This window comes from Dermacentor silvarum, chromosome 4, assembly GCF_013339745.2.
Source record: "Dermacentor silvarum isolate Dsil-2018 chromosome 4, BIME_Dsil_1.4, whole genome shotgun sequence".
NCBI lineage: Eukaryota > Metazoa > Arthropoda > Arachnida > Ixodida > Ixodidae > Dermacentor > Dermacentor silvarum.
This window is the reverse complement of record NC_051157.2, coordinates 2,977,425-2,995,601: the sequence shown is the minus strand read 5'-3', so window position 1 is coordinate 2,995,601 and position 18,177 is coordinate 2,977,425. Positions and strand designations below refer to the sequence as shown.

At 48.7% G+C, this 18,177-nt stretch overlaps 1 protein-coding gene across 2 annotated transcripts in view; it reads right to left on the bottom strand.

The window, feature by feature from the left end:
• LOC125945148 (transmembrane protein KIAA1109 homolog) overlaps positions 1-18,177 on the bottom strand; it is a 303,684-nt gene that overhangs the window by 199,809 nt on the left and 85,698 nt on the right. For both annotated transcript variants that reach the window (XM_049666733.1, XM_049666732.1), the window contains exons 9-11: positions 9,584-9,701; positions 8,861-9,010; positions 3,204-3,301 (exon numbers count right to left, since the gene is read on the bottom strand). In XM_049666733.1, coding sequence (XP_049522690.1) covers positions 3,204-3,301; positions 8,861-9,010; positions 9,584-9,701 — 366 coding nt within the window. The remainder of the gene's footprint in view (positions 1-3,203; positions 3,302-8,860; positions 9,011-9,583; positions 9,702-18,177) is intronic.

The following is an 18,177-nucleotide window of genomic DNA, read 5'->3' as shown; positions in this document are numbered from 1 at the left end:
TACACCAAGGCCCATGTGGAGAGAAATACCTGCCACTTCAAGAAAATCCCGCCCAAGGACAACATTGTGACACAGCTCTCACAAAAGAAGAAAACGCTGCTTCCTGGACCCACCTTGCAGCGAATACGACATCAAACCGATTGTGCAGTTCGTGACCAGCCCTGAGCAAGCCTCAGGGTTCGTGCTTGTTCCCTGAAGGTGGCTCCCGCGCACTTCGCCGCTGCGATGGCACGGCTACATATTAAGCTCATGCTTGCCCCAGTGTCCGTGAGTGCATAAAATACACTGTTACCAACCAACAGTTCCAGCTGTGGTTCTTTATTTCCGGCTGTTCCGAGCACTTGTAGGGACCTCGCGTAGCAGTCGGCTGGAAAAGCAGCTACGCTCGTCCATTTCCCAGGCAATCTGCTTATAGGTGTCCCGGTGAATTGCAGTGAAAACAACGGGGTTGGCTGCATGGTCTAGCAGTAGCACATTGACGTGCAATGAGGCCAAAACCGCCACACCGCCGACAAGTGATACTTTGCTTTGGCGGCTCGAATCGTGAGATACCCTGCGTCGCTTGAAACCCGAAGTTCTGAGGCGCTCTCCCGAGTTGTTGCGGTGCCAAAGTGTAGTTGCCCCATGTGTTCGGAGTGCGAGCAAACGGCACAGGTGAGAAGTTCCACTTCGTGGCTCCAGCGCGAAGCGTCGTTGACTGCAGACACTCAGAAGCCGAAACTGCCGTTGCTGCGCCAGGAGGGTTTGGTTGGGTGTTGCAATGGTGTGCGGAGATGAATTGACAAAAGCCAAATCAGCTGCTGCTTGTGCAATACGCGGTGGTGGCGGTGGTGCTTAGCACAGGCGATGCCATTCCATGATAGGGCCGGCCGCCTTCGTCGAAGTTTGCGAAGCTCATGCTGGTTGTTAGGTCTTGGAATGTTGGATGCATTTGTCTTCGCACGGGTTCCATCTTTTCGGCTGCCAGGACGATTTTGTTCTGGCTGCTCTCTGGAAGTTCTCTGGCTAGCAGACGACAAAAAGAGGCGATGAGCGCTCGCCGCCATCTTTGTGGGGACTCGACGGATTGCAGCGCGTATGGCAGCGCGGGCGCTTGAGGACTTTATTCTCGCTCCTGGCTTGCGTCGAACGCTAGCGCGCGCCACCCCTGTTGTTGTGGTTTCGGACTTGGTCTCGTGTACTCGTCGGCGTGGTGCGTGGATCGCTGATTGCGTTGCTTCTAGCGTTATCTTACTAGGGTTCTAACGCACCATTCCGCCTTGCGAGGCGGTGCCATACGAGCGGCGGCGAACCATTTGAAGCTTTCGTTTGTGTGTGTGTGTATGCCGTGAATTCTTCTTCCCCGCCGAAAACAGCACGCGCGGTGCTGTCACCGTGGGCGCTGTTGATTATGCTTGCATGGTATTTTCATCGTGTTCCACGCATGTTGTTCGCGAAGTTGTAGACGCACATCGCGGTGCCTTTTCGGTTCATCTTTCTCTAGTGGTATCCCTTTGCACATCGCTCGCGTATATGCGGCGATATATTTTTTCTGCAGTTATATAGCGAAGGCGTCGCAGCTAGCCCACGTTCGCTCCGTCTATCCATCGTATGCTTGCGTGGCAGCTCGAAATAGCTGTTGATGTTAAAGGAATGCACTGAGATGAGTAGTGGCCACACGTATATTAGGTTAATTATTGCTCTCATGATAAAGCTTTTCGATGGTCACAGGTGGCGTGCATTTTCATGCGCAAGCCGCAGCCCCCAGCTCCTTCAAGGCACAGGAGCAGAATTGAAAGGAGCACTATCAACCGAAACAAACTTTCTGAAATCGAATTCAAGCATGTCGATCGGCACAAAATTTTACGCATAATGACCTACCCGCTTTTTCGTGTCTTGTCAAATTACTTCAAATGTCACCGGTCGCCGACCTCCTCGAGGCATCCTCGAGCGATCACTTTTGCGCGATCATTTACGTGCGATTTTGCGTCTTGGCATCAGACTCGTTGCAGGCCGTTTGTTACGCTGTGCAAAGTGAGATGCCCAGTCGCGCGAACTCTCGCAAAAGTGTTTTCCCGAATACAGCTGTATATTTTCACGGTGGCAACGCAGAAATGGGCCGACTATGCCGGGCGCACGCCGCCCACGCCGGTCGCTGCCATGTTGGTAGCTTGTTTACATTTATCCTGCGGCCAGCGCTGTCGCGGAATTCGATTTTGCAAACTTCGGGCAGCTCCGGGCTGTCTTGGGATCCCAGCTCACGTGACTTACTATCACAACCGGAACTAGCTGGCTGCCATTGGGCTGCCAGAACTCCGAAAATCGAAGAAGCCCATTGTTTGGCTGACCCTTCCACGCTGCTGGAAGCAACTGCAAACGGCGGTCAGGGGGGATCCCCGCAATATCGCAGTACTCTGAGTACTTCTCCATAAACTCTTGCGACGAGTGTCGGTCCTGGTAGCCACTGAATTTCGGCAGTGGGACGGGCGCACCTTTGATGTTGAGCACTAGCTCTGCGCCGGGTTTCTCTTCGGGAATAGCCATGCCGGTTGTCTCGTCAGGCCTAACTATGTCGTTAAGCGGCGTGGTGCACAGAATTTTAGCTATATCAGCCGCGAGTTTCTCTCTTTCCATTGTGGTCCCAGAGGTCGATGCCATCGAGTGAATACGGTATGTTCTATATTTCGGGAAATCCTCGACGCACGCCCACACACGCAGTCTGTGTTCGATCCAGTCGCACCACACGCGGCTCGCTCCGCCAATTACTTCACTCACTCAGTTCGTTGTCGCGCGCTCCCAGCATGCCGATCGCGCACAAACGCCTTCCATCTTCGCCCTCCTCGCCACACACGGTTGCTTACCGTCTCGTGCCTGCGACTCTACGCCGCCTGGTGTCGGCCCAGTACCCTCACACACTAAAAAAGGGCCATAGTCTATAACTCTGCTGCGTATTTCTTCCAAATATTTCGCCGTGAAATAAAGCAGCATCTTAGGAATTCAGAAAAAAAGGTTCATTAAAAATCTTAAATTTCGAGCCAATTGGCCTTTTCATTATACCGTTTATTTATTTTAATTAATATCTCGATTTCATACGTTGTTCGAAGATAGGAATTTCGAGTGATAAAAATTTTTTGCACCGTCCCGAGGAATTCGTATCATCAAGATTCTACTGTAGTAAAGAAATAAAATAGTCGAAAGCACGGGTGAAATAATGAAAAGCTTGCCTGAATCCAAAACTTGAGTCCAAGCTGAGGGGGCAGGAAATCCACAAAGGGAAGGTCAAATGACAAGTCGAAGACCTCGCCACAGAAGGCCACTCGGGCTGTTGAAATAAATTTTAAACATCAATGACAACGACAAGCAGAGTAATCAGAGCTAGCCTAAAAAAACTACAAGCTATATACCTATCACTGCTTTGCGTAAGCCAACACAATGAACTGTTGATTAACACAAGTGAAAACCAAGAAAAGCAGCATCTACAGAACATTACTCTGGAGGTGCTAGAACCTTCCGTAAGTCGAAGAAAAATTTATATTTTGCTGCCACTTCTTGGCATCCATTAAAATTTATATTTTGTTTCGCTCTGTAGTTGCTGCCACCATTGTAGTTTGGGACTACAGACGACTCATTAATTCAACATCGCTTTCAGTCTTCTCGCTGAAACGATTTTGACGATTTTGCGCACACGTACTGAGTCGTTAGGTTTGGTCTGTCTGATCTTGACGCATCTAAGCGATCTGCGCAATAGGCTAAAGCCTATTGACACATTTTGTCCATCTGATGTCAGTAGGGCGACCTATCTGATTGCATGGCTACCCGGGGCACGACATCGATCATTTTTCCAAAGTTATGGTGAACAAAGGTTGTTTGTAATGGTTGGCATGTTGGTTAATTTGATTCTATAAAAAAATAAGTAACAGAAAGAATACACAACAACAATTTATCACTACACTGGGCAACTTCCGGCACACACCAAGTGTCATCTGCTTGTATTACAATGCTCTCCATGGGCGCGATCAGAGATCTTTATTCGTTTCGCATTCTGTTCAGTTGCTGCAACATCACAAAGTGGCAGTATGCAAAATTTGTGAAAACAAGAGGGAGAGAGCAGCCAATTGGCAAGCGGCGAATTCCCTGGACGACAAACACCCGGGGAGTTCGTCATTTTGGTGACGTCTAAATGACGACACGATCCTGTCAATCATTTTGATTACGAGCACGTCGTCTGCTAGGAGGAGAACGCGACGAGACATGTGAAGTTCGAGTGATCCTCCGTTCGATGCGAGAACGGCTTCGCATGGCAAGTTTAATGAATTGGATTGGATCCAAACGGCGGCTGCAGCTACGGAACGGTTTACCTCTTGCCGATCGGTTGCTCTCTCCCTCCAATTCTGCAAAAATTTTGCATACTGCCACTTTGTGACATCGCAGCAACTGAACAGAACGCGAAACGAGCAAAGATCTCCGATCGCGCCCCATGTTGACGCAAGCTGTGCGATCACTGTTGGTCTCGAGCTTTCTTTTTACGGGCACCATGGATCGCCCTTCTTACGCCTGGGCTGTAAATCTAGCGATCGGTGACATGTCAAGCTGCAACATCATAGCCCTCTGCAAGGCAACATGCAAGCGGAGTGGCAGCAGCGCATCGGGCTGTCAGTATCCGATCGGCACCACTATCAACGCGTTTTCGGCCATCACTTCACGCCGAAGGCTAACTACCACAATAGAGTTTAGCGTGTCCAGTATTCGTGCGAACACAAGCGAAAGCGGACTGCACGTTTTACAGGATGAGCGGAGACGCAAACATGAATGGCCTGCATGGTGCAGCCACCTGTAAGCACAAAGCTCAACCAAACACAGAGCTAATATAGCAGTAACCAAGTGTAGTCGACTTTGCTGCTGGTGTCAACTTTCGGCAGGAGCTTAATCGTGAACATGTTGTCTTTTTAAATGTTTAAACGGGTTTACCCTTGGTTACAGCAATATTAGCTCTGTGTTTGGCTGATTAAGCTCTGCACTACAAGATGGCTGGACCGTGCAGGCCAATCAGGCCGCTCATGTATGTCTATGCTAAAGCTCCTTCATCACAGCGGTAGTACAGTGCAGTCCACTTATAACGATACCACATATAACGATATATTGGTTATAACGATGAGTCGACTTAACAGTATCAACTTATGCATTAGGGCTAAGAGAAAGAAAAACATATAACGATCAGTTATTCACCGCATATTGGATATAACGAACGAAATTTTGCTTCTGGGCGGCATTTTTCATGCAGAATAATCGTGAAATTTGCGTTCCTGAGTGATCGTTAACGAATACGGGGCGAAAAGTTTGCCTACGCGAGTTCGTATCTGCCGCCATTACCGCGCGGCGTATCCCGCTCGCGCGCCGATTGCGAAAGCCACGGAGAGCATCGGAAGTTGGCACAGCGTGCTCAAGATGGCGCCAGCTGCTTCACGTCGCTGGCGGTAGTGCGAGCGTCCATAGAAGAGGAGGTGAGCGAGGAATAAAAAAGAAAAAAACATAAGCTGTCTCTCTCTCAGCGAGCGCGGAAATATGCGCAGACAAAGTGCAGAGCTGCGTCTCGTGAGACGAAACTGCAAATTTTGCGAGACTCGAAGAAGTATGAGCTCGCGCAGTCGGTGATATCGACGATTATGAAAACCAGGCGCCACGATCATGAAGGCTAGAAGCAGTGGCCATGCCGAAACCCCCCTGGGCGAAACCAACACGGTGGAAGCCGCTGACATTACCGAACTCTGGGAGCACGTCGCTACCGATGATGAAATAGGTGGTGCTTCGATGGAGGAGTTTCTGAGTGCAGATAGTGCTGCCTCGTCCTGCAAAGAGATCTCCAACGGGGTGATCGTTGTCGCGACAGACGGCGACATTGTGCGACGGAGGCAACGCCAGCAGCGGCAATGATGACGATATTGACAATGTCCCGTCTTTGACACTGACCCTGATGTTCAACCAAAGTGCAATGTCGTCGATCGAGCGCTCATTGATTTAATGCACACTAAATTATAGCTGCCAGTGTTTGCGCAGCAGCTGGACGCGATGCACACGGCGTTGTGAATCCGAAACTTCTGCGAAAGCAAGTGCATATTTCTATGCCAGCACGCCGAACGATTGAGGCGCTATTTAGAATTATAAATAAACGTTTCATTCTTCACAAACTACTTTCTACAACGTCGATATCTTAATATCTTAATGCAAGTGTAAAATTTGGTTTCAGGACTACAAAAGTATATTTGGCAGCTGTTTTTTTTTTTTTTAACAGCAGTCCAGATATAGCGACGATCGTTTATAGCGATTAGATTTTTCATATTTAATATCGTTATAAGTGGACTGCACTGTAGTATGCAGTGCAGTCCACTTATAAGTGGACAAGTTTCCACCTCCACCCAGCTGTCAAAACGGCCAGCGTGCCTGTGGTTACTGGAATACCGGAGACGACTGAACGCTCGGAACGCATGCTCCTTGGATAGCTCTCGCTGAGGATCGACGGCCACACAACTAGCGGAAAGGTTGGAGAGGCTTCACACACTGGCTCCAAGACAACCGGCAGTACACAACACGACATCATGTCATAACGCAGAGCCAGTGAAGGTGAACCTTAGCCCTGATCACTCGGCGAACGAGTTGAGGAGAAAAAGCATGGCTAGGGAGGAGAGTAACTTGTAATCGCCCGTAGCTCTCTCAATATGAGAAGCCTCACTTATTAAAGGCCAACTACAACGAAATTTTGGACCATGTATAAAGCTTAGTCTAAGTTAAGTTACATATTGAGGAGCCTCCATGCTAAATTTGACGTTTGAAATACGAGCAGAAGCATCACAAAAAGTTAACAAAAATGGTCAGTTGTGCATGTCCTCCGACAGCAGCGGCGTGCTGCGTAGCATGGTCTACTGCGGCCGCCACAGGGTGCTGCGACGAGCCCTCTCGCTGCCGAGACCCTGAACTTTTGGGCGAGACTTTGCCCCTTGCCTTCTCCGCTGTGCAGAATCCAGCGCCTTCGTACAGATGAAGGAAGAGAGAAAGACGCTCATCAGTGTGATAACTACATCAATACCTGAAAGATTCTAAAGATGTTTGGAGCAGCAAATTTGTGAGGCAACGTCCTTTTATACAAAGGTCATTCTATGATTATTTAGAAAAGTGTTTCAAGGCCCACTTAATCTGAACATACTGGAAGGTACCGGTGAGAAACCGTAAATTGCTATGGAAGAAAATCTTGTTTAGTTGGAACATAAAACCATGCCGTTCAGTTTATTCAACCCCCGCCAGAGTCGCCTATGTGCGGCAGCAATTAATAAGGCATGAAAACACAATGAATCGAGCCGATGGAGCTAAAGTTGTTCGCGGCTGACATCTTTTCGACACATTGTACGGCGGCCTCTCGTTCCCAACGCATTCAAAGATGCAAATCAGTCTGTTTTTGTAGCTTTGAGCAACTGGTCACAAGAATAGCTTTGGATTAACATGGCAGGCGCAGAAGTGTCATGTGACTAGTGCTCTGACCACCTGGCTGCGTATGTTTGTGCGGATAAGGAGGGTTAAGAGGGGAGGGGGTGTTGCGCGAACTTGCCATGACCCTCCCGATTTCAAAATCTGAGAGGTGGCAAATCAAGCTGAACCTAAAAAAGCACCTGTTCTTTACATCGGCGGCGACCAGTCAACCTACACAGCACCTACGTGGCTCCATAGATCCAAGCGGTCATCAAATCACGTGATGTGCACTTTCGCCAGTAGCGCAGGTAGGTGCTACGAGAACACATATAGATGGAAATCCTTTTTGTGTTTAGGAAGTAAACTAGAAACCAAACTTTCTATGCAATAAAAGATTGCAATTAAACACAGGTGCGCTATTAAATTGAGAACCTCATTGGTGTTCAGCACAACATAACGCTACTAATTCTTTAATTTCAGAGGGAAAAAGGCACTTGGTTTTATTCAACAGATATTTTATTAATAAAAGATATTTTCCAGGCCTTCATATATTAGAACTGAATATGGCAAATTAGTTCTGCAGAAGCCCGAAGGTATAGGTAGGCACACGGAAGGGAAATATTGACATCCACCCGTATTGTCGCATGAAGCTACAAAGGAAACTCATATACAGGGTGCTTCACTTAACTTTAGCCAAACTTTAAAAATATGAAAATGCCACGGACCTAGACAGAACCAAGGTAATGTTGTTTGCCGTCGCTTGGAGATACTCAGACTATTTTTTGCATTCCACCTAATTAGATTATTAGTCCTAATTAATTATTCAATTTTAGATGAAAAGTGTCAATGAGAAGATTGTAAAGCAACATGAGAAACTCCTGATACAGCTTTCTGTTGCTCAATACCTGCTACATAAAAGTGTTTTTCCGAGCGTGAAAGATGCCCACGAATAGACGCAAAACTGCAACGCTACTGGCCAGTAGAGGCAGTTTGTGTGCGTTCGCGAGCATCTTTCACACTCGGAAAACACTTTTATGTAGCACGTATTGAGCAACAGAAAGCTGTATCAGGAGTTTCTCATGGTGCTCTACAATCTTTTCATTGACACTTTTCATCTAACTATAATAATTGAGAAGTTGATTAATTAATTAGGACTAATTATGTAATTAGGCAGAATGCAAAAAAATTATCTGACTATCTCCAAGTCACGGTAAACATTACCTTGGTTCTGTCCAGGTACGTGGGTGGCATTTGCGCCCTCATGCGCCCGGGATTTGCAACCACTAAATTTTGTGATAAATTTTCTGATGTTCAATACTCGAAATCTACTATTCTGTATTCGCACATTCCTACACTAAAGGGTTAGAATAGGAGTCCATGCTAACAAACACTATGCAAACATCAGCCAGCAGTGAGCCCTTACCATTTTCATGATGAGCACAATCAACCCAGTTGTACTCGTTGGCCAGTGTAATGAGCTCAAATTCAGTCAACACAATGTTGAGGTGCCAGGTGTAGGGGACAAAGCGAAGAATATCAGGCCTGGCCTTACTTGCCCAATCTTCCACCAAGGCTGCAATGGAGAGTCAAAGACACTTTTAAAACAAGGCAAAAAAAATCGTCTAAAAGAAGCTCAGTTGACAGGTATGTGTGGTCTCTAACAATGAAATTCTCCCTAAAGCTTCTATGTGAGCTCAGAGATAGTACACCGATGTCTCGACCCTTGCTTTATTCTTGTTGTGCAGCAAGTCAACACTATTAAGACTATTCCATGTGCCAGCTCCCAGGAAGTCTTGTGCAAGGTGCAGCTATAATGGCATAGCATTTCCAAACAGACAATACACAGTCACAGTAATATATAGGCACAGTGAAAACTTAGCTGTTGGAGAGGAGGCATTAAACTGGGCATATCAAATTCGCTACTGATGATACATTTGCATGTTGATGATATTTGCTTGATGATACAGTTGCATAAATTATTTAAATTCTGGGGTTTTATGTGCCGAAACCACGGCATGATTATGAGGCATGCCGTGGTGGGGGATTAACATCTAAGTAAGCAATACATATGCAGTGAACAACAGGAGGACATTCAGCCCCACCTCAAACAAACACAAAATTACTCAGCACAATAAAGGAAGAGCACCTTGAAAGAAGCCCTTGTGTGTATGCAGCAATGTCAGTGAGCTGCGGCAACCAGCCAAGCTGCACTGCCAATCTTGGTGGCCATTCCAGATAAGTGGGTACTTGCCTTGTACATCAAACTGGACAGCAAGAAAAAGAAAGGCTTAGCAGCATTGCACAATGTTTAAGAAATGGCAGTGTATTGATTCAAGCATATAATACCACTTGGCAGTGTGTGTGCAAATGGCCACTTTTCATCTCAAAAAAGAGAAGAACACCTCCTTCAGAGACATTCTGATGTAGGAATTTGTTGATATTTGTAGTGTCCTCCCTTGTACTGCTGCTGCTGTAACTGTGCTACCTCTTCTCAAGTGGCTGTGGGGCTGCCATCACCAATATTTTACCACAGCTATCAGTGCATTTCGGATCATTGTGAATTAGGTGCATGGCTACTGTCGCTAAACGACATGCTACCACATTCTGAAATTTCACTTTTGTTTCACTCAATCACATGTGCACACGTGGGCCAGAAACACAAACACGCAACTAATAAGTATTCACCAACACAGAGAATGAAAATACTTCCACAGTGTTTGCATATATTTCGCAGGCTACTAAAGGCACTGGACCATGTAAACAAAGTAGACCAAAAAATGTAGCACTATTTCATTTCTGAACAGCTAAGTGACTGCAGAAGCCAGGGTTTGTGCCTTTTCCTCTAATAAAATTAAGTATTTAGATGCATTCTAGCATTCATGTACATCAATGAGTGTTTCAAGGTGTAAGCTAGCATGAACAAAGAAGAGAATAGGGTGCCTGAAGTAATACGAATCCAAGTCAGTGACATGGTGAACTGTCTGCAGTTTTATAATAAGCTGGGCCTTCATTGCCTCGATTCAAAACCAAATGCAAGAAAACCACCACGATAATGCCTGAACTTTGCTGCCGAGGTGACATGAAGAAAGTGAAAGTCTCTAATGCCATTCACTTCACGAGAAGAGGGAAAATGGGTCAGGAATGGCTGCCTCTATGGCCCGAAGCGGGCAGGCTTGGTGCTGCCATGTCAGGCAATGATGTTTCTGAGAAACAAAAGTTGTGGGGACGCTTGACTCTCGCGCATCCCCTGAAGGCATTTTCCCTGCAAGGCTCTAGTGTCTCCTGTTCTCTCGCTTCTCCACGTAGCTAAGCGCCGGCAGCAGTCGGTGTGGAGAGATAGTACGAGAGATGGCACGAGTGTTGTGCATAGTACGAGAGGCAGGAGTGAACAGCGGGTTTACTCGAGCATGAAAAGGAGTAGGCTCTTTCTCTTTGGCTTGGGGCCGGCGGCATGCACGGTTATCTCGCACGCTGCCCGTGTTAACACGCTTCATCGGACCGCCCAAACAAAGGCTACAAAGCGTGACACCAGGATGGACAAACATGATTGTTCTAATGCGCCACCATTCGCGTGAGTGTACACATGAACAATTAGGTGTTGGTGTCCAGCATGGGGGCGAACATATTCGCTCGCTATCCTGTCACATGTCGAGATGGGTTTTCACGAGGCTTAACCTACAAGCCACGGTCAGGTAAGGGCACGACGCTACTCCACTCCCTAACGCACAAAGGCGCTACGACAGGGTTTGTCGACTCTCCGACATGGCGCAGAGAAGGCTCCGGAGTCAGATCGCCAAACAACATGGGTTTATTCACCCAAGATACAGCACAGTGCGACAGTCATAGCGCTTATGGGCCAAGGCTCAACGCAAGACCGATTGAGGGGTAGCGGTCCGCCAAGCGCGAGAACGAGGAGTCGCAAGAACAAAGGTCTCACGTAACCACCTCGTTGTGGGACTGTGAGCATCTCCGCGGCGAGGAAGTGCTCAGCGGACGAGAGCTCGGGTGGATAGGGTGTACGGGGGCCGCCACGCAGGAGGCCAATCAGGGCACGTCCCGGTGACGTGTTTTCGCGGGGCAAGTCCAATCCCGGGGGGGGAGAAGCACGGTTTGCGCGAAGAAGTAGGTCCGGCGCGCTAACCATGTGCGCCATGGCAGCAGTTCCCGGAGATCGAGCTACACGCCACGTGCGAGCTGGGGGACGGCACCTCGATCCCCACACACAGTGAGTCGAACTTCCTCGATTCATCAGCGCCCATCGGCATTGTCTATTGGTTTGTGATTCGGCTAATTGGCATTGGTGTATGAAAGGTGCAATAAATGCCCGTAATAAATAAATGCACTACTGCGTTGTCGTTCCTTTGTCCCAAGAGCACATTTGGAGACCCCACAAAGCCTGCGGGAGACCTAGCCCAGAACAAAATTTAGCGGTGACTGCCGTATTGCTGCTCTGGAACTCGATTGACTCACACTCAAGACTCGAAACTTAAAACTGACTAATTTGGATTTCATGGGGAGGCATAAGTGTTAGAATTATATATGAATTAACACTATAAAGAAATGATTAGTGTGTGCGGAGATGTGAGACGTTTCTTGTCCCACATATATAATTTCATTGTCGCTCGAACGCAGACAACCCAGGAGCCTCCGATCTTGCCCGGATGTTGTTCTCTTTTTCTCGAGTGCACGGAGCTATGGAGGCGCAACTTTGTCATTGTCGTCCAAATGCCGACAGCTCGCCATAGGGCTCCCCTCTAGCGAGAGAGCCAGGATGGGAAGGAGCACTGTCTAAGAGCCGTCAGTAGGAACAGCAGAGGCGAAGACGAAGTGAACGCACCTGGCATTTGTAGATCGCTTGTCGTCCGCGAGGATGGTGACAGTGTCGAGGAACGCCGGCTTAATGCGGTCGATGGAGACGCTGTCCTCGCGTCCATTCAGCAGCAGGACGAAGTGTTTGGGGCAACGCTTGATGACCTTGAAGGGTCTGTCGTGAGGTGGTTGTAGTGGTGGTCGACTGACGTTGATACCGGAAAAGGGTCAAAATTTTGTCCAGGAAGCCTTAAGGTAGTGCCAAAAACGAGCCCAGCTGACAAGCTAGACGTGTCATTCCGTATTGCGCTGCGAAGAGCAAGATGGATGAGTGGGAGACGTTCCATCCAGGGTATCAACGGCCGTGATGCCATGAGCGAGACTTTGAGGTGGCAGTGAAGTCACTCAACCATGCCATTAGACATTGGGTGGTAGGCCGTCGTCGTGATGTGGCTGACACCAAGCAATCAGGATAAGGTATGGAAGAGCGCGGAGTCGAACTGATGACCTTGATCAGTTGTGACAGTCGTAGGAACTCCGTAGCGACTAATCCACGCGGTAATAAAGCCGCGAGCTACTGACTCGCCCATGATACCACTGAGTGGTAGTGCCTAAGGCCATCGCGTGAACTGGTCTATGCATGTCAATATATATCGGCTGCTCTTAGATGTGGCCAAACGGCAGACTAGGTCAAGGTGCATGTGACTGAAACGGGAATCAGGAGGCCTGAAAGTACCGAGCACACTAAATGTGTGGAGTTGAACTTTGGTTTGCTGGCACTTGAGGCAGGCACGTGTCCAGTGGTGGACATCAATGCGTAGCCACAGGTATCGTGCAGTGACGAGGTGTTGAGTCGCAAGGATGCCAGGGTGCGACAAGGAATGCAAGGCATCGAAGACCCTACAGCAAAACGATGGTGGAACATAGGGGCGAGGGCAACCGGTAGAGCTGTCGCAAACAGAGGGTATAGCGCAGCCTTGAAGTTGCACATCTTTGAATTCGAGGGAGTTGTCTTTCTGTCGTAGGGCCTGAAGTTAAATGTCCTCTCACTGTGCTGTGGCCATGGCTGCAAAATACACTGGTGGACCCTTATCGACTCTTGCGTTGACTTCTATTCAGGATAATGCGTCAGCAACAGAGCTGTCTTGGCCACTTATATGTCGGATGTCGCTCGTGAATTCCAAAATGTAGACAAGCTGGTGGATCTCCCATGGAGTGTGGGCAGAGGTGGTAGTGGTCGAAGCGTATGTGAGTGGCTTGCGGTCGTTGAGAATGTAGAATTCCCAACCTTCGAGGAAGTGGAGGAAATGTTTCACAGCCAAGTAGGCTGCCAGCAGTTCGCGTCCGAAAGTGCTGTAATGGCACCCGGATTGCGAGAGCTTCTTCGAGAAGAATGCAACCGGCTGCCACACTCCATCGACCAACTGCTGCACTACTGCTCCGACGGCGATATGCGCGGCGTCCATGGTGAGTGACATGGGGGCTTCAGACTTTGGATGTGTGAGGAGTGTCGCGTTGACAAAAGCTTCCTTGATAGAGCTGAAAGCTGTCTCGGCATTGTCAGGCCAGGAAATGGGAGCGTTCGGTTTCGTTTGACCGGACAGGAGTGTGTTGAGTGGTTGCAAGATGGCAGCACAGTTAGGAATGAACCTCCGGTAATACAGTCGAACACGGATATATCGAATACGGATATACCGAATTATAGTGCATGTCGAACAGCTGCAAAATACCCTTGAAAATCGCATGCAAATGTATAGGGCTGGTGCATGCGTATATAGAACACCCGTTCACCAGCACATTCAATATATCGAACGCCGTGCGAGCTGGGCACTCCCTGCACCCGCGAGCTCCGCGCCTTTGCGGCACCGCGCCTTCATGGCACCGCACCTTCACGGCACCGCGTCTCCGCCGAAACGCTTGGAAAATGTGAGAGCGAGAGGGAGGGAGGCTCAGACTGTACTCCCGCTGCGCACGTTCTCCGACTTGCGGAACAGCTTTTTCTTTTTCTTCTCTCTCTCCCTCTCTGTCTCTCATTCTTCCCCCACGTAACCATAGTGAGCGGCTCGGAAAACATAAGAGTGCAGGAACGAAGGTACCAGCAGCCTCCTCCTTTTGCCTTTTTTTTTCCTGTTATCGTTGCTTTTTCGGGAGTTTTGCTCAGCCAACCAAAGCTCGTGCCTTTCGTACATCACTGTCGCCCTCGGAGGTGGCCATCGCGAGCGTTTTGTTGGCGGAGGCTGTTCATATTCTTGTGTTTTGTGCACATTCGTGTTTCACGCCCATAATTGTTTTGTGTGCACATTGCGCGTGGTGTTGGTGTGCGAAGGCGCAGCAATGTTCGTTGACAGCAATGTTCAGGCTCTTGCGAGCCTCGCTGACGAGGACATTGTAGCTACAGTCGCAGGGACCCAGGCTGACAACTCGAGTGGCAACGAAGATCGTCCGGACAAGGGGGCGGCTACACGCTTGTACTCCGCCGCTGAAATGGCCGCAGCATTCAGCTTGATTCACCAATGTTGCGGCGACATGGAAGGAACTGGCCTGTCGCACCTGAACAGCCTCGATAAGATCGATGTCAGCGTCATTTATTTCATTTCCAAGGTGAAGAAGCAGGCCTCAAACTCAAGCATATGCTCGAATTTTTGCCGCGCACTCTTGTAGCAGGCAGGAGCGAGGCCACGAGGACGGGCAAAAACCTGCGCTCCCAGTCACAATGTGATGAGTGACATTCGATCTTTGAGAGAAGGAGCTCGGAAAGATCGGAAAATTCTTCGAGAAGCGCAGACCACGGTGGGGACAGCATATTTGCTCATCCCTAAGGACGGTCCGGCATTCGCCGCAAGTGCACCTGTACCAGCGTCACGATGCCATGTGTGATTTTCGAACAGTCGCACAGGAGACTTTGGCATAAGCTTGCACCATATGCAAGGGTGGTAAACGTGATGTGACGCCTTGAACCGTTAGGTGCATCGCGGAATCCAGGAGATGGCTGTGTCAGAGGTCTACCACAAGCTTTAAATGCGAAAGAAAATCCGCTCCTATAATTGGCATATGTACATCGGGGATTAAGAAAATCCATCAGAACGTGCGTCTCAAGCCAATGTCAAGTGCGACAGACTTCTGTCCATGGGTTCATATGGCCGAACTGTTAACAGCAGTGACAGATGGCGTGGTTGGGGGATGTCAACGGTTCTCCCAGCGTGGGAGGAATAGAGGACACTTCAGCACCAGTGTCGATGAGATATCGGACCTTTGTGACATAGTCGGTGACGGGGAATAAGCGGCTTGATGTTGGGCCTAAAGCACTGGCCGCCTTCACTGCGTGGCCGGAGCATTTCCCGCAAATGCACAAGGCTGACGGCACTGGCGAGCATGTGCTCCGTAACGGTGGTGTGGTACCGACACACGCTGCGAGAAAGACTTGGCGACTTGTCACGGGTGCAACTGTGGCGTTGCTGTGGTGACGTGCTGCGTCGTCGGTCTACTTTTAGCAAGTTGAGCTCGGCAGTCAGCTGCTTTACTTTGCGGTTGAGTTGCTCGTTAGCATCAAGAAGGCGGTCCAAGCGGTCGTCGCAGACTGGCGCTTCGTATGATGAAACACGTGGTCTCTCGTTGGCAGACAGCATGGGGGCGCCGACATCCATGATCTTGACAGCCATCTGTGCTAGTGAATCGAGGGATTCGGAGGAGGACACACTCAAAATCATCCGCAACTGCTGAGGCAACAGCTGCAGGAAGAGCTCGCGTAAAATCGATGCGTCCAGTGCAGCAGAGTGGTCACCGATGAGATGCCCCATGCGACACAGAAGCTCCGTGGGCTGGCGGTCCCCCGAGTTCCTCCACGGTGAGCAGCTGCTGCAGCCTACACTGTTCTGACTCAGTTGTTTGCCGTATGAGTTCCGTCTTTAGAATGTCATACGGGTTTTCAGGAGGCGGAGAGCGCAGAATGTCCCTAACGATGGCAATGACAGCAGGCGGTAGCGTGCCTATGACGTGGTCGTACCATGCAGTTTGTGATGTCACGCAATGTCTACGAAAAAGTGGCTCGACACACAGAAACCAAAGCTCCGACTCGGAGTGCCAGAACTAGAGTAACTTGATAGTAGCAACAACAGGGTTGGTTGCTGTGGCATTCGGCGTCACGTCATTAATGAGTGATGGGTCCATGATCTGCCGGAATGGACTGTACTTGAAGTGTTTTCCTGTAGTCATCCGGCAAACGACGGAAAAGGAATGAGCAGGTGGCGCTTGCGGGGAGATATGACGCATTTCTTGCCCCACATATTTTATTCCATCGTCGCTCGAACCATAGGCGCCCGCACAACGGGGGGGGGGGGCTCCGGAGCTCGAGCCCCCTCAGGAGTTTTCTTGGAGGGGGGGGGGGGGGGGCAGAGCCCCCTCCGGCGATACATAGCCCCCCCTCCCCTAAAGTACCATTACCGCAGTTCTGTGACCCACATAACTTCTGGATTCTGTTGCGTTGCCTCTACCTATTCACTTTTGTTGGGGTTAAAAGCTTTACAGCATCATTGTTGGCACGGACGTTCACAGCTTTTCATTTATACTTTCGCTTTATTTCACAAATCCTGACAATCGGAAGGCGCATTTCAAGCACCAGCGGCGGCTACCTCATCCGAGTTTCCTCACTTCAACATTTTTTTTTTTATTTCAGCGGAGAACACGATGCACAAACACAATATATTTAAATATATACACAGGACAAAGTTTATTATATTTTATAACGAGAAGGAGGTAGCCAACTAAACGGATAGCCTAAACTTTGAGAATGAATAAGTTGGTGTATGTTTACCTCACTTCAAATTATTCTGCATGCTTTTTTGACCCTGAAAAAAACCTGCAGACTTCAGTGACCCCTTCGGCAAAGTCTTCTATCAACGGCGTGTGAAAAGCACGTGAGTGATATGTGTCTCAATATTGACTCTCTTTCCAGTAGGCAATTTTCTAGTAGGCAATGCAAACGACTGGCGACAAAATAAAATAAAAAAAAAAGCTCTTCTAATTATTTACAACATTTACGCATTAGGGATGGAAACATCGCCTCTTGTATGCAAAGGCCATAATTATGGGTGTTTCAGCAAACACTTTTTAAAAATTTTTAAAGGTTGCGTACGGCAGATAGCACAATTCTAGTTTATGAGCTGGTCTACTCGAAGAGGTGGACATTATTTGCGCAAAAAACTGAAATGCACAATTGACTAATCAACAAAAATTCACCAATCAGGTTTTTAACATATTAACTTATGGCCCATGTTGCAATTTACAAATTCTAGCCATGGAGTTCACAAGGCGGATGTACTAGGAACTAGTTCTCAGGATGGCACCCAGGGTTCGTACACAATATTTGGCTGGAAATTCAAGGACATTTCAAGGATTTCAAGGATGCAAAAAGGCAGAATTCAAGGAGTGTTAGCGTAATTTTATTTCCTCGCATGACTTAGGAAAGGAGCCCTATTTTCGCATTAATTTCTCTTTCAAGAGCTGTTATCTCCGCTTCTTTTTCTTTGGCTGTTCGACGGAAACTTCGTCGCCTTTCGCCTTTCTTGTGGCTCTTCAAGGCAGATTCCCCCATCGTTGCAATGTCGACCGTCTTCTGACATAATGCGCACATTGCTCGATAAGGATCGCTTGGTTCCGGTCTCACCCAGTGACGATAGTCCGTATGTTGCAGCCACGCAGGCTGAAACTTGCACTTCCCGCCTGGCATCTTGTCAAAGTAAACACACAACGCAAACGCAAACTTCACTGAAATGGCGCGCACGAGGCCGACAAACGGCCCGACTATAGTACCTAAAAGACACATACTAGTATGCCGAGAGTGGGTGTCGCGGTAGCACCGAGTGTGATGCCTGCCGCCGCCGGCCGCTTGGTGCGCTGCACTTCGAGACTGTGCCGGACCATGCTGAGACATGG